This window comes from Drosophila teissieri, chromosome X, assembly GCF_016746235.2.
Source record: "Drosophila teissieri strain GT53w chromosome X, Prin_Dtei_1.1, whole genome shotgun sequence".
In the NCBI taxonomy this organism is placed as follows: domain Eukaryota; kingdom Metazoa; phylum Arthropoda; class Insecta; order Diptera; family Drosophilidae; genus Drosophila; species Drosophila teissieri.
The window spans coordinates 6529408-6543546 of NC_053034.1; the positions used below are offsets into that span (position 1 = coordinate 6529408).

The following is a 14139-nucleotide window of genomic DNA, read 5'->3' on the forward strand; positions in this document are numbered from 1 at the left end:
TACATATATCAATTATTCGAAGCATTTATTGGGGGCATAGAAAGGGCGTATCCATATAAGGATATATCTATTATGTATTGGTACAATAATTAGCGGCAAGCAAAAAACAAAAAAAAAACAAAATTTAAACAAACATCGATTGTTCTTAAACATGGAATTCAAATGTAAACCAGATATTAAAGTCATTTGGTATAAAATGCAATACACTTCTGGAGTTCCTACATTATATAGATATAGATATAGATACAGATATAGATACAGATACAGATATAGATATATATGGGTGATCTGTGTTTTCGTGTGTGCGTGGATGGGACGACCCGGCCGGATCGTGTGACTAGAAATCGCTTTTGGAGGCACGATCATTTGCGATCACTGACAAAGGGATCAAGGGATTGTTTCTTACCGCAGATCATGACATCAGACATGACATTAGGGTACTCCTCCCGTCATATTACCATATGGCACACATATATCATATTCCGCTAGGACGGAGGACGATGAAGGTGTTGAGGCAGGGATCCTTTGCATCTCTTTTGAGTCACGTCGTGGCCTTCACCTGCCGATTGGACTCCAGGTGCTTTCGCTTGGCATTGGCCTGATGCCGCTGCTTCTGGGAATCTGGAGAGCCGTGACAGCGCAGCAGATTCCAGTAGGCCCTTCGGTATTCGGAGCTCATCAGCACGTAGATCAGCGGGTTGATGCATGTGGTCAAGTAGATGAGTAGATAGCCGGCAATATTGAACCAGTGCACCTCGGTGGCGCTTTTCCATATTTTGGCCACCGTGATGGGCAAATAACAGATTACAAACCACACAAAGATCACCAGTATCATCTTGAGCAATCTCCGGTCCTTGGCACTCATCCTACCAGGGTAAATGGAGGAAGCATTCGAGGTATTGCCCATCGAGGCGTAGTGTGATTTCCGTGGGCTGAACCGAGTGAAGGAGGTGCGCAGGGAGGTGGTGATGGGGTTCTTTCTGGAAGGGATTTACGCACAATGATTGAGGGAAATGCCAAAGGAGCCTGCAACAGCCACTCACCCAGCGGTTTTGCCCATCTCTAGTTGCGTTTGACTGCGTCCCAGGCTGACCTTTTCCTGATCCCGATCCCTTTCCTTCTCCCGCTCCTTGAGCACCACATTGGCATCAACTGGCGGTGGCTGCTGGTCCTGATCCCTTCTCCTTATGCTGTACGAGATCGGCAGACTGTCGGCCGAAGCATTGTCATCGATATACGCCAGGTGCTCCTCCACCACAAAGGGTCGCCCTGCGATTGGTTCGTGTGCCTCGCCGCTGGACGTGCTCGCCTTCTCCGTCTTTTTTGGCAGGGCCACGGCTTGAGTCTGATGCTGCGTCGTGGAGGTGGGGGTCACATCACTGACATTGCTCTTGCCGGCGGTTCCCGCGCGAATGGCCGCCTTTCGCACCAGCAGAAAGATTCGGGCATAACAGATCACGATGCAGATGCAGGGCACCATGAAGGCGGCGATGAAGAGGAACTCCTTGGGGGATCTGCCATACCGATCATGCATGATGGAACAGGATCCGATGTCGACGTCCAAGCCAAAGATACCCCACACGCCGCGCCAGGTGGGTATCATTATGGAAAACGTGGTGACCCATGTGCCGGCTACCATCAAAGCCAAATACCGTCGCTGGTAGATTCTGGAAGATCGGATTAGAACGGAAGGCTTAGTGAAAGGAAAACCAGCCTGTTTATAATGTATGCTGATTGTATTTAAATAAATCACCTTAATCACCTTATTATCCGTAGTGTGCTAACATGGAAACTACCTACTTTCTTATTGCCCCAGAAATAGTTTACACCTTAAAGGATATTAATTTCCTTTCAGTTTAATGGTTTATTTCGAAATATTGGAGATCGCTGACCAGATCATTTTTATTTGCCTCTAGCAAGTTATGTTCTCATTTTTTAGTTAATTAAAAAACATCTCAAATAAGGCATACATTTTCCTTTTTATAAACAACGGCAGCAATGTTTGTCTAAGTTCAGGAAAACAATAACAAATGTGTGGGTTTTGCGGATTAAGTGGCAGGTTACCATAAGTATCATGATGACCAAGTTTGCGACAGTAGTGGTAACTCTGAGTACAAGCCACATCCTCACCTTGGATACTGCCTGGGATGGGCGATAATGATGTACCGGTTGATGGTGATCAGCGACACGGAGAGCAGTGACACCGCCAGCAGGCCGTACCGCAGCATCGGAAACAACCTGCACAGCAGATCACTATGGGTCCACGCCCGCTCCTTGAATGTGGAGGCGGCCAATGGCAGATTGAAGCAGCCGAAGAGCAGATCCGAGCAGGACAAATTGATGATGAATATGGCCGTGGAGTTGCGGGTCTGTCGACCCCGCGACAGGGCGACGATGGTCAGTAGGTTTCCGGGAACACCCACGATGATGAACACTATGCAGGCCACCCAGGCGATGGTCAGCAGCTCGTCCGAATAGCCCTCGAAGAGCACCTGGCGCCTGTCGTCTACATGCAGATTCAGATTCATATTCATATTCATATTCAGATTCAGATCGAGGTCCAAGTCCAGGCTGTCGGCCAGGGGAGCCGGCAGCACCGCGTCCTGATCCGCCATGCGATCCGAAACAGGCAGCGCTATCGAGATCGGAAGCGGAGTTGGTCCGGATTTTGGTGGGAACATCGCGCGGCACTTTGTGGTCGGCAAGAGACGCGTTGCTCGTTCCTGCGCCGAATTTGTACTAAAAACTGAATTCTCCGCATCCATACACCGATATGGTTCCCACCCAAAAAGTGGGCCCGAAGGCAGTCGCCGCCAGCCAAGCGTACAAAATATTGAAAAAACCAAAAAAAAAAAAAACCAAAAAAAAAAAAAACAGCAGGCGAACTAGAAAAACTTTCAAAAAGGAAAACAAAAGAATCTCAGAGCAGCAGCAGCAGCAGCAGCAGCAACAGCAACAATACACATTTTTATTGTATACAACAATTGACTTCATCATCGGGTAATTTGGTAATTTGCCTGTGGAATGGGCGCTTTGTTTACATTGTTCCTATTCGGTGTTGTTTCTTAACCGCCCTTCCCGCCCCCATTCAGCCCCGATGCCGCCCGGATCTACTCGACTCTTTCGCTCTTTCGTCGATATTCCGACGGGGTCATGTTGCTGTTGTTGCCGTTTTTCAAAGATCCAGATACTAGACCAGGGATACCACTGCCTAAAAATGCTTCTGGCTTCTAGCCACTTGAGCTCTCTGACATGAAAGCCAGAACTTATCGACATACTTGCATCGCAAGACCTTCTTTCAGACTGCTGGGAGCAGTCATATCTGCATTGCTAGCGCAATTCATGACTTATCAGTTGCACATTTGCGTCCAAGACAGTCATTCGTTGCCAGGAAAATAATGTAGTCACGTTTTTAATATTGATACATTGACCGATAAGAATGTATGCTTCGAAAATCAGGAGTGCCAGGGAAATATATAGGCTCCTACAGATGAAAACAGTCTGTTCGTAGCCCTGATTTGAAGCCGTACGCACCTCTCCCGCATTTTTGAAATGAAAAACTTTTCGGTTCTTGGCCCGTGTGCATGTGTGTGGGTGTGTGTATGTGTGGGTGCTTGCATAGTTTCCTCTGGCAATTTTCTGGATAATAAATGGGCGGCATCCATTCGAAGCGAGGAACTAGCAGCTGAAAAAAGCACAACCTATGCGAGACTCATTCGAATAAATATGCTCATAGATCGAATCTGTGCGTAGAATGAAAACTCAGTCATGGGCGATGGACCCTGAATCATAACTGAGGACCCCGCGTTTTCCACGTCCATAATGCCCCCATAACCCGTTTCGAATAATGAGTCAAGCCCCGGAAGCCTGGTGTCACACGACGTCAGCATTAGATCGAATGTAGTCTTGATTAATCAAGACTTCATACATTTGGACAGACATATGCCGAGGGAACCTCTCCACTTTTCCGAGGGTCAGAGTGCGGGTCGTCTGTTGTGGCGAATTGAGTATCGTTTGCCTCTTGAAAAGGAAAACAGGCGGTTCGGGGAAAACTCTTTGGCAGCGGCACTAATACGAATTCGAATACGAATACGAATACGTTGTTTGTTTTCATGCAGGCCAATAGTCCGGGAATTGCAGCCGACTACCCAAGAAAATAACATTCAGTTCTTGGGGAAATTATAGCGCCATATCGTGTATTCATTCGATCCTAGGAACTGGATGAAATCCAATCCGTAATGACCAAACACATGGCCTATCTTTCTACTTGCGAAATCATGCCTATTAATATAACATTACAACGCCAATCGTAACGTGTAACGTACATATATCTTTCTTTTTCTACGAAATTAAATGTACACTATTCTTGCGTCCCCCACTGTACGTGGATATACTTGCGGGATGGGCACTAAAGTGGAAACCAAGATCCCTCTTCCCCAACCATTCTGGATATGATTGTGAATACGATTCGAACGGCAATCGACGTTCCACCCCCCCGGCCCGATTCCCGATCCCGATTCGAATCCAGACTAATGTAAACTTCTCCGTCGCACTTACGTGCATACGCATACGCACACGCATACGCACACACACGGGCCCATGTTTAGATAGCCATAAACTATCGTGTTCTTCACACAATCCGCAGCAAACAACAAACAACGCGAGTGCGCACAAATCCCTACGTCTTCAGTTCGATATCTGCACAGAAAACAATTATTGCCAGGTCACAGTTCCCATGCTTCGCGTCCCAACCATCAGTTCCCTCGCATGTGGTAGACCGCTTCTCCCAGTGCAGCCATGTTGGATCGCCGCGATCGATGTCGAACGTCCAATTGTGTAAGCATTAGAATGCAGACACATGAAGCCTTATCAGTAGTGGCTGTTACGCTGCTGCCGCCGCTGCTGCTGCTGCTGCTGTTGCACATTTGCTTCAGTGAGGCACGAGAAGAAGCGGCGTATCTGCGATATGAATCTGATCGCCAACCATTGAGCGTCCACCCACACCCGCCCCTCGATCGCCAGATGGCTGATAGCCGATAGCCGATCGCCGCTCGCCGCCTCTCTGTCCGTCCCTGTCTGTCTCCCTGACGCTGTCTCCGGCCGACGGGCGGGAGTGCGAGCGAGCAAGAGAGCAGAAGAGAGCGCCAAGTCATGGGGGACAGCACAGGGGCGCGGCAAATGGGGGCCCATGGGACATGACCAAATAAAGTGAACTTAAGCAGCGCAACTAACATGTTCACAGCGAACAGCTAACGAAGAGAGTGAGTTCCCACTGTAGCGGGCCCCCCTCAAAGTCAGTTCCCTACGCCACTGGCCGGCAGCGGAGAGACAGTTAGACACTGGTTGAGAGCGAGAGTAAGAGTGAGAGGGGGCTGCCAATTGTCAACTGGCAATATCGCGACTCGCTTACGCTGGCCTCACTCGACAAACTGCACTCGATCCGGCAGTTATAGACGATACGATACGATCCCATCCGATCCGAATCCGATTCCGATCCGATCCGAGAACGCAGGCGCTACGCAATTTGTCCGTTACATTCAACATTCAACCACTACGGATTGTTCACGCAGTTCGCGTAATTAACAACGCAAAGTAACTACGATTTTCGTTCGACTTGAGTGACACTCGAAACCGTTGAAGCAATCGCGAATCGCGTGTGCCCCTTTGTTAGATATCTACTAATTCGGCTTTTTGTTTTTGTTTTTGTTCTTGTGATTATGTCAAGTGCTGAGTTAGGGCAACCTGTAACCCATTTATTCTCTACCTGATCTCGCGCTCGCGCCTCAAAAGCATTAGTCATGAAAAGTGCGGCGACTTTTGAATCACCGACAGCAGCAACAACAAGCAATAAAAAAAACAACAGCCAATGCTCCAGTGGCGTCCCCAGAGCAACAACAAAAAACACAGCGGTTCATGAATAACCCCCTGCGAATGCCGAATGCCGTAAACTGTTTACATTGCTCACAGCATTACTCACTCACTCTTTCACCTCGCGAAGAGTGGAGATTGGAGAGAGGAGCAGAAGAGCAGAGGAGCAGAGCAGTGGAGATCGCAGCCGCACTAGTTTCCATTACGTGAGCAGAAAGCAAATAAACAAGCGATTTCGACTTCCACACCACCACCACCACTACCACCACCCAGTTCCCAAGTCCCGCCACTGCCCATCCTCCCCTCCTGACCACTGATAACGCGCCCATCAGTGTGGTGGGGCACACGACTGGGACGGGGAGAGGAGAGGAGAGACTAGAAGAGAGCAGGGCACGGAGAAAGCAATTGGGCCAAGAGTAGGGAGAGACCGAGAGAGAGAGAGCCCTTGCGATCGTTAGAATCGCCGAGGATTACCAAATCGCAAAACCAAATTCAGCTAGGTAAGTGCTCTTTTGATAAGATAAGGAAACATTCTAAATTCGTGCATACTCGTATGTATGTGGTAGTATATGTTAGCGAGCCAGACACATTGCGTATACGCCCCATTGGACCGTGCTAAGTGGCGGCCATGACCTGGTCGGGGTTACGGGGGAAAACGAGGACAGCAGAGGGCAGGGCATGTACACAGAAAACAAATTCGTTACACAACGAAGTTGAAAACGTTTCAGGCTAACAGTAGCATTAAAGAATCTCACACTTCATGTTGGGCAATCACAACCACCTGACTTCATGGATTACCATGTAACCCTTCTGGAATCGAAACGTCGACGTTTCCGCTCAGTGCAGAGAACGGTACAAGAACATAACACTTGTCTCGATTAGCGGCCACTCGAGCGGGCGCAGAAAACTGCCATCGCATCACATCACATCACATCACATAACATCACGCATTAGGAACGCCCGGAGACGCCCGTCTCCGCCAAACAGCCACTCAATTAATTAAGGTTCGACGCTGATCTTTGCACCCCGAGTGGTTCAAGCCGCTGAGGCAGTGGCCACCACTGAAACTACTGCCGCCGCGCAACTGAGACCGAAACAGAGGCGAGTGTGACCTCTTTAAATTATTTAATTGACACTAATTTATCATAGTCCCGAAGCAGCAGAAGGGGTGCCACGCCCCATGCCGGGTTACGGGCATCGGGCATCGGGCATCGGGGATCGGGGAACGGAGATCGGGCCTCGGACTCCGGCTGCCGGGCTACGGCTGTGGCTTACGAGCGTTGCGTCGGCGCAAAGTGCAGTCAGCGCCAGTGGCTTCTCATTTCTTACCAGAGCCTGAGCCTCCCATGTGCCACAGCCACTGCCAGTTGGCAATTGTCGGCGGTGGCGATCGGTGTTCAGTGATCGGAGTTCGGAAGCGGTAATCGTGGTTGTCAGGAGCGCGAGGCAAGTTAGTCAGAGACCAGAAGAAGTGCAGACCTCAGGAGGTCGCGAGCTCGCGAAATTCTTTTGCATTTAAAAAGGTGAATCATTATTGGGCCCCGAAATCAACATGACTCTCTTGCTCTTCCAATAGGCTGAGAATTCCGTGATGAGCTCCTAGTTTTTAGCCTCCATTCAACCCTCACTTGGTTTATCAAGTGCTTATAAGGATCTTAAGTTGGTAGCAATGTCAAGAGTTCGCCGCGTTGTTGATTTTGTACACACAAGTATAACCCAAAGAATATGTACACAATGTGCACAGAAACACGGGATACGGTCAACCCATTCAATCATCCATCATTAGTGACTGGCTTAGCGCTTTTGGAAAGCCGGAACTTATTGCCAAACAATGTAAACATTAGCTAACCCACTGATTACTGATTACCTTAATGGTCGTGATTTTGTCCAAAAGGGTGAGATGATAACGTTCAAGTGCATCGCACTTAAGAGAAGAGTGTATCTCAAACAAAATGAAAAAGTCTGTTCATAAACAATCAATTCATTTTATAGCTGTGCTTCATTCAAGGAAAAAATTTGAGTCATATGTATTTAAAAAACACTTGGTTGAGTAGTGAATCAAACCTACTCGATTTTATGACCCTAGACAATCCTAAAGATCATTAAGAGCTATATTCTTCTATTTATGTAATTCTAACAATCCCCTTTCTCATTTTTCTGCTAAAGCATGAGTGATGAGACAACTATTAGCCTGGAGGACGGCTATCCCCCACTGGAGGCGTTGACAACGATGGCTCCCCCGACGGACGCAGCGGGGTAAGTTGGGGTGTGGATGTCTAGATGTGTTGACAGTATGCCAAGTGAGTGCCAAGTGAGATGTAGCTATCAGCGCTGGGTAATTATAGCGCCCGGACTGGAAGTGCTCCGATAAGAGATCGTTAATATTACGCGCTCCATTGCACCAGTGCTGTTCGCACTGGGCCGGCCCACTGAGGCCCACAAAGGCGATTCTTGTAAGTGGCGAGCGGAAGCCAGTCTGATATGGCGATAGTCACAGGGCCATTTGACGCAAGAGGTCGGGAGACCTATCAGACTAGGAGGATCACTTTGGAGAAAGCATCCTGAGGGATTGATCGGCAAAAGCATTTGGATTTCTAATACAGGGATGTTTCGTATTTTTTTGCAGCTTCTCGCAGTCGCTTTTGACCTTTGCCGCGGTCATGACCTTTCTCATAATGATTGTCGGCATATGCGGCAACCTGTTGACCGTGGTGGCCCTGCTGAAATGTCCCAAGGTGCGCAACGTGGCGGCTGCCTTTATCATCAGGTGATTTGTCCCTAGCTTCCCTCAGAGAGCAGCTAACCTCTAACCTCTAACCTTTAACCTCTACCATCTAGCCTCTGTATTGCCGACCTGCTCTTCTGCGCCCTGGTGCTGCCTTTCCAGGGCCTGCGGTTCGTCCAGGGAACCTGGCGACATGGCCAGGTGCTGTGTCGCCTCATTCCCTTCATCCAATACGGAAACATAGGCGTATCCCTGCTGTGCATCGCAATGATCACGATCAATCGGTATGTGATGATCACGCACCACGGCCTTTATGCCAGGATCTATAAGCGACACTGGATTGCGGTGATGATCGCCGCCTGCTGGCTGTTCTCCTACGGCATGCAGCTCCCAACGCTTCTGGGAGAGTGGGGTCGCTTTGGCTACGACTCGCGCTTGCAAACCTGCTCCATTATGACCGACGACCATGGGCACAGCAGCAAGACGACGCTGTTTATCACCGCCTTCGTCATCCCTTGCCTGGTTATCATTGCCTGTTATGCCAAGATCTTCTGGGTGGTCCACAAGTCGGAGCAGCGCCTGAAGCGCCATGCCACCAAACAAAACTCCATACCCAACAACCTGCGCCCCCTGGCCACTACGGGATCAGGAGCCCTGCCCTCCGGCGCGGAGTGCCAGCCAAGCAACCGCGTTTCTTCGGACAGCAGCAGTAGCTTCTCCGTCGATGTGCCGGAGACGGCGCCCAGCGGCAAGCAGCAGCCAACCCGAGTCAAGGATCAGCGCGAGGTGCGGGCCAAGCGGAACGAGTGGCGCATCACTAAGATGGTGCTGGCCATCTTCCTATCCTTCGTCGTCTGCTACTTGCCCATCACCATTGTTAAGGTGGCCGACAAGAATGTGGAGCACCCCAGCCTGCACATCTGCAGCTACATCCTGCTCTACCTGTCGGCTTGCATCAATCCGATCATCTATGTCATCATGAACAAGCAGTATCGCAAGGCCTACAAGACGGTGGTTTTCTGTCAGCCCGCCCGTCTTCTGCTGCCCTTCGGGAAGACCAATGGCGCCAGCAGCGCAGTAGGTACGTGCCAGCTGGGTCCAGCCCCACTGAACTACGTACACTAAGTCACGGTCATTCTTCGTTTCAGAGAAATGGAAAGACACCGGGTTGAGCAACAACCACAGCCGCACAATCGTCTCCCAGATGTCGGGGGGAACGGGAGGAACAGGAGCGGCCTCGGGAGCAGGGACGCCAACGGGAACGCCAACAGCTGTGGCGGTGGTGCAGACCCCAGCGGAAATCCAACAAACCCAAGCCTTGGAGATGCTGTCGCGGGGACCCGACCTAATCAGCAAATCGAACCTCCCGCTACCGACCGTTACACCTCCGCCTCCCTCGGTCCTCACAGCGACGCCCAACAGCAACATCAGCAGCAGCAGCAGCAGCAGCAGCCTCAGCCTGCGACTGCCGCTCAAGAAGAACAATCACTCCTACACCAACAGCGGCTTCAACGGCAGCACACCCAGTCCCAGCAGCGGCTTGGGGATAGGGATCAGCAGCAGCTCCATTTACCGGCCCGGAGTTGGCTCACTGGGGAGCGGTTCCGCCTCGATCCGTCGCATAACCATGGTGGGGGACGACATAATACTGGAGGAAGAGGAGCTGCCGCCCACGCCTCCGGCGACCTCGGCGCCGACAACGCCGGCTCCTCCCCCGCCCTCATTCCCAATGCATCCGCTCTCCACGGACTCAACAACAACAACCAGCGGCGGAGCAGTGGCAGCGGAAAGCAGTGCACAAAAGCCGACGACACCGAAGCCTCACATCTACATGAATGTCGACAGCCCGAAGAGAAACCAATACTACATGGAACGTAATACAAATGCCGTAGCACCGGAAAGTGACTCCGGTCCGGCCAACACATCCGAAACCGTCTCCATTTCCGGCTCCAAGCTGACGGCTAAGATGAAATTTCCAAAAGACTAACGAAATGCTTTAATTCCAAAAATAATTACAAATTTGCCAGGAATTGTAGAACGGGATATCGTAAACGGGTGGCGAATATTGTAAATTCTTTCCCTTACACAAAAATCAGATATTTTTCTAGAAACTCCAACCCTAGATGGCGTTGTAGTTCAATATCGTTAGCAGTTGTTTTATACAAATTAGTTTATGCTAAGAATTGTGCCATAGATTACCATTAGATTCCGTCATATTTCTCATTTCAAAGTGGATTGTATATCGTATATCAAATTGTAAGCTTTACCCAGCTAAAAAAGTTTGATTATAGTCAATTACTTTTGAGTGTCCCTTTACTTTTTGCCCTAATATTCTTATTCCGCCCTATATCGCATAAGCCTAAGCATGGATTTTCAATTAACCTCCCAAAATCCCTACACATATTACACTACATAGTAATAGTTTTAGTTTGTAGATATTTATGGTCGCTCACACTTAGTATTAACCCATTTTTTTCTATCTTATATGCTAACTTAACCGTTAAAGACACCAGACCAGATCGTGGCTCTATACGACTGTAATCCTACTGGGAACCGAGATCATTCCTTTAATTGTTTTCCACTACTTTCCACACAAACATTCCATTCCAACGTAGGCCTGTGTAAATGAACCTATTGTTAGTCCCACCACGATCATTCGAAAGACCACAAAAGCAAATCGAATATGAATATAAACATAATTGTTTACATAAATACAAAAGCACTTGTAAGTTATTAATGATGTTTGAAATTGGTAGTTGATAAACCTTCACCATAATTATGTTTTTGACACAAAGAAACACGGGGCTAATCATATTTCAGAATGACCTCTTAACTGCGAAACTGGAAGTTCGCCAAGTTGATAGTTTTAATGAACTTTAGGTTTCTGGACTAGATCGGATCTTTAAATGTTCGAATCTCGTAGTAGAGCTTTATCTCACATGGCTTTAGCTGGGCGTAGGCCATCGTTGCCCCCATTTGACGGCTCATGTTCCCACTTTTGTGGGGCGGTTTATTAAGGTGGGCTGGCTCTAGAGTCCGGTAGTGGAGGGGGAGTGCAGCGGAGTGCTCGAGAGGGCCGACGAGGGGAGGACTGAGTGGAGTGTACGGTGGCTGCCTAAACGCTTATCAGCGAAACGCTCGATTCAGCGAGTTGCATTCATTCAGTCCGCTGTCACCGGCCGAGCAGCAATACGGCTCGGATCGAAGCGAATCGAATTGAGCTAGGTATAAATCGGAATCGGAGCGGAATGAGCCATAACAACGTGATCTGCACGATCTGTTCGGAGCGGTATCGCACCTCGGACAACATACACGCCGGCAGATGTGGACACGCGTTCCACGAGGAGTGCCTGGACCGCTGGAGGAAGCAGTAAGTGAATGTGAAAGTGATCCCAACAGGCCACTGATACAAAGAGAACATTCAAACATTCGCAAACAAAAGTGTAGTATATCAGTGGAAGTGCCCCAAATCAAAGGGCCGTGAAATCTTATCGCCGAGTTCAAACGTTTTGTCTTATACGCGACTCCGTCCGCTTTGCAGATCAAGAACTTGCCCCATCTGCCGCTGCCAGGATGCAGCGTACTTTCAGCTTTATCTGGACTTCGAGGAGTCCCCGGGAAGTGCATCGGCACGGGGTGGCAGTGGGAGTGGCCGTAATCGGAGCCAAGGTCAGAGCGCCTGCAGTCACAGCAACAGCAACAGCAACAGCAGCAGCAGCAGCAGCAACAACAGCAGTATCAGCAGCAGCGATTATATGGGAATTATGAGGGAGTACGAAAATCTGCTTTACGAGACGGGTTTGTTCCAAGAAGAGATCAAATATCTTAACCAGCGGATCGAGGCCCTTACTGTCCGCAATTCTGAACTCGGCAATCTGCCTGGAGAGTCGGATTCGGATGTTGATTAATAGCCGTAAACAAACAAACGAAAGAGTCGCCGTAAACATTTGCTTATCGTACTTTTCCCCAGGAAACCAGATGATTACCCAATCGAAACTGAATCTCTTCTCAAGTCATTGGGAAACAGACAAGCAAAACTTAAAAGGCTGAGCAAAGCAAAAGAATAACAAAAACAATATAAGTCGATACATTTGAAAGGAAGCGGCAGGTACGGCGTTAGCAAATACATAATACATATATTATACCAAACTATATAATAAGATAAGAAGCCCAAACACAAATAAATGGTTTCCGACTGAATCGCTGAATCAAGATATGAGAATATTCAAATAATATTAAATATCACATTTTAGTTGGTTTTTCTATAACTCTAATAGCTCTAGATTTTTAATTTGATAGTGTTAAACATGTATCCAACTATTTGAATTCCAAATTTCCCCTCTTTGATCAAACCGGATGCCGAAATTTAAGGCAGACCGTTAGGATGTTCCATAAACAATCGATGTTCCTTAACTATCGTATACAAATATAAAAATATCTTTGGCGGACTAACTATGAGATTTTCGAAGCATCAAGCGACGTGGAAACAGGCTATAATGTGCTATTGTTTTTCACCGAACCACGATAACTCACCGCGACAACATACTCACCGCAACCAAACCAGTTCGCCGCCCCCCGCAATCGCTTTCTCACCACGCCGTCAGCTGTTGTTTCGCGAAATGCTTCTTCTTGCGAATGTCAATTACCGCGTCGCGTCTCTTTGTGATGATGGGATGGACTCAATTACTACAATTACAATAGAGATTGCAACAAATTAAATCAGCGTCGTGTGGTGTTGTCGTGTCAGTGACGTGCCTGTGTGTGTGTGTGTGCTCGCGAGGACTGATAACTGATAGCCAAGTAAAAAGTAAATAAACAAGCTTCACCTTGCGGCGCATCGAAAGCCACTGGCTGCAAGTAAGTTGCACTTCCATTTGCATTTCGCCCAATTCTGGTTCCGTTTGGTCTTGGATTCGCGGTTGAGTAGCATAACCGCTCGATTCTCGGCGACGGTGATTGCGATTTGAGGCCGAGGTTGCCGCCGGCAGCGGTGAAATTGGCGCACATTCACGTCTCCATTTTGCATTTCTATTCTGCATAATTGCAGCGGCGCTAAATTATTTTTGCACTGTGTGGGTGGCAAGGCGGTGAGGAGGGGAGCCAGACTGACGCAGGGTTGCATGCGCCGTGGGTGCGGTGAGTTTTGCAATGGCGCCGCCAGGGCTGTCGCTACTCCCGCTTTCTGGGTTTCGACTGAATTAATTGATTGATTGATTGCTCGTTGGTTACCAAAGTAAAAACACCAATTTCTGCGGCAGCTGCGATGGGCATTAGCGCTTTAATTGGGTCATTTACGCCCACTAAAAATTGTTTGTGTGAGTAGGGAAGCAGCCCTGTCCACTTTGTGGTGAGTTAGAGATGCGAGGGCGACCAGTCACGAATCTGTGCTTAAATTGAGTGAACGATATATGTACTTATGTCGTATTTCAATTAAAAAGATGAGTATTGCATTTTATAGGTACTTATATATACCAGACATCCGATTAGTCAAGCCTAAGGTAAAACCATTGCCGTATTTAATTTTATATAGTATCCAGCAGTCGCGA

General features: G+C 48.5%; 4 protein-coding genes across 9 annotated transcripts in view; 3 read left to right on the forward strand and 1 right to left on the reverse strand.

The window, feature by feature from the left end:
- LOC122624167 (protein trapped in endoderm-1) lies at positions 1 to 13262 on the reverse strand. 3 transcript variants are annotated; one of them, XM_043803625.1, is made up of 3 exons: positions 13144 to 13262; positions 1044 to 1667; positions 1 to 980 (listed from the first exon to the last, which is right to left on the reverse strand). In XM_043803625.1, the coding sequence occupies exons 2-3, from the start codon at positions 1637 to 1639 to the stop codon at positions 542 to 544; spliced, it is 1035 nt and encodes a 344-aa protein (XP_043659560.1). In that variant the 5' UTR covers positions 1640 to 1667; positions 13144 to 13262; the 3' UTR covers positions 1 to 541. The 3 variants fall into 3 exon arrangements, with proteins under 3 accessions (XP_043659560.1, XP_043659559.1, XP_043659561.1); XM_043803624.1 differs by lacking the exon at positions 13144 to 13262 and adding an exon at positions 2131 to 2727; XM_043803626.1 differs by lacking the exon at positions 13144 to 13262 and adding an exon at positions 1763 to 1819.
- Positions 5404 to 11326, forward strand: LOC122624164 (G-protein coupled receptor moody). Of its 3 annotated transcripts, none has more exons than XM_043803617.1 (5): positions 5404 to 6368; positions 8035 to 8124; positions 8495 to 8635; positions 8707 to 9674; positions 9742 to 11326. In XM_043803617.1, exons 2-5 carry the CDS (start codon positions 8036 to 8038, stop codon positions 10578 to 10580), a joined length of 2037 nt encoding a protein of 678 aa, XP_043659552.1. In that variant the 5' UTR covers positions 5404 to 6368; position 8035; the 3' UTR covers positions 10581 to 11326. The 3 variants fall into 3 exon arrangements, with proteins under 3 accessions (XP_043659552.1, XP_043659553.1, XP_043659554.1); XM_043803618.1 differs by lacking the exon at positions 5404 to 6368 and adding an exon at positions 7252 to 7391; XM_043803619.1 differs by lacking the exon at positions 5404 to 6368 and adding an exon at positions 7267 to 7314.
- On the forward strand, positions 11633 to 12768 carry LOC122624174 (E3 ubiquitin-protein ligase RNF128). The gene is made up of 3 exons (XM_043803633.1): positions 11633 to 11963; positions 12135 to 12506; positions 12564 to 12768. The coding sequence occupies exons 1-2, from the start codon at positions 11842 to 11844 to the stop codon at positions 12499 to 12501; spliced, it is 489 nt and encodes a 162-aa protein (XP_043659568.1). The 5' UTR covers positions 11633 to 11841; the 3' UTR covers positions 12502 to 12506; positions 12564 to 12768.
- The window catches only part of LOC122624162 (alpha-actinin, sarcomeric), a 17607-nt gene continuing 16715 nt past the window's right edge, over positions 13248 to 14139 (forward strand). For both annotated transcript variants that reach the window (XM_043803612.1, XM_043803613.1), the window contains exon 1: positions 13248 to 13450. The gene's annotated coding sequence lies outside the window, so the exon portion shown is untranslated. The remainder of the gene's footprint in view (positions 13451 to 14139) is intronic.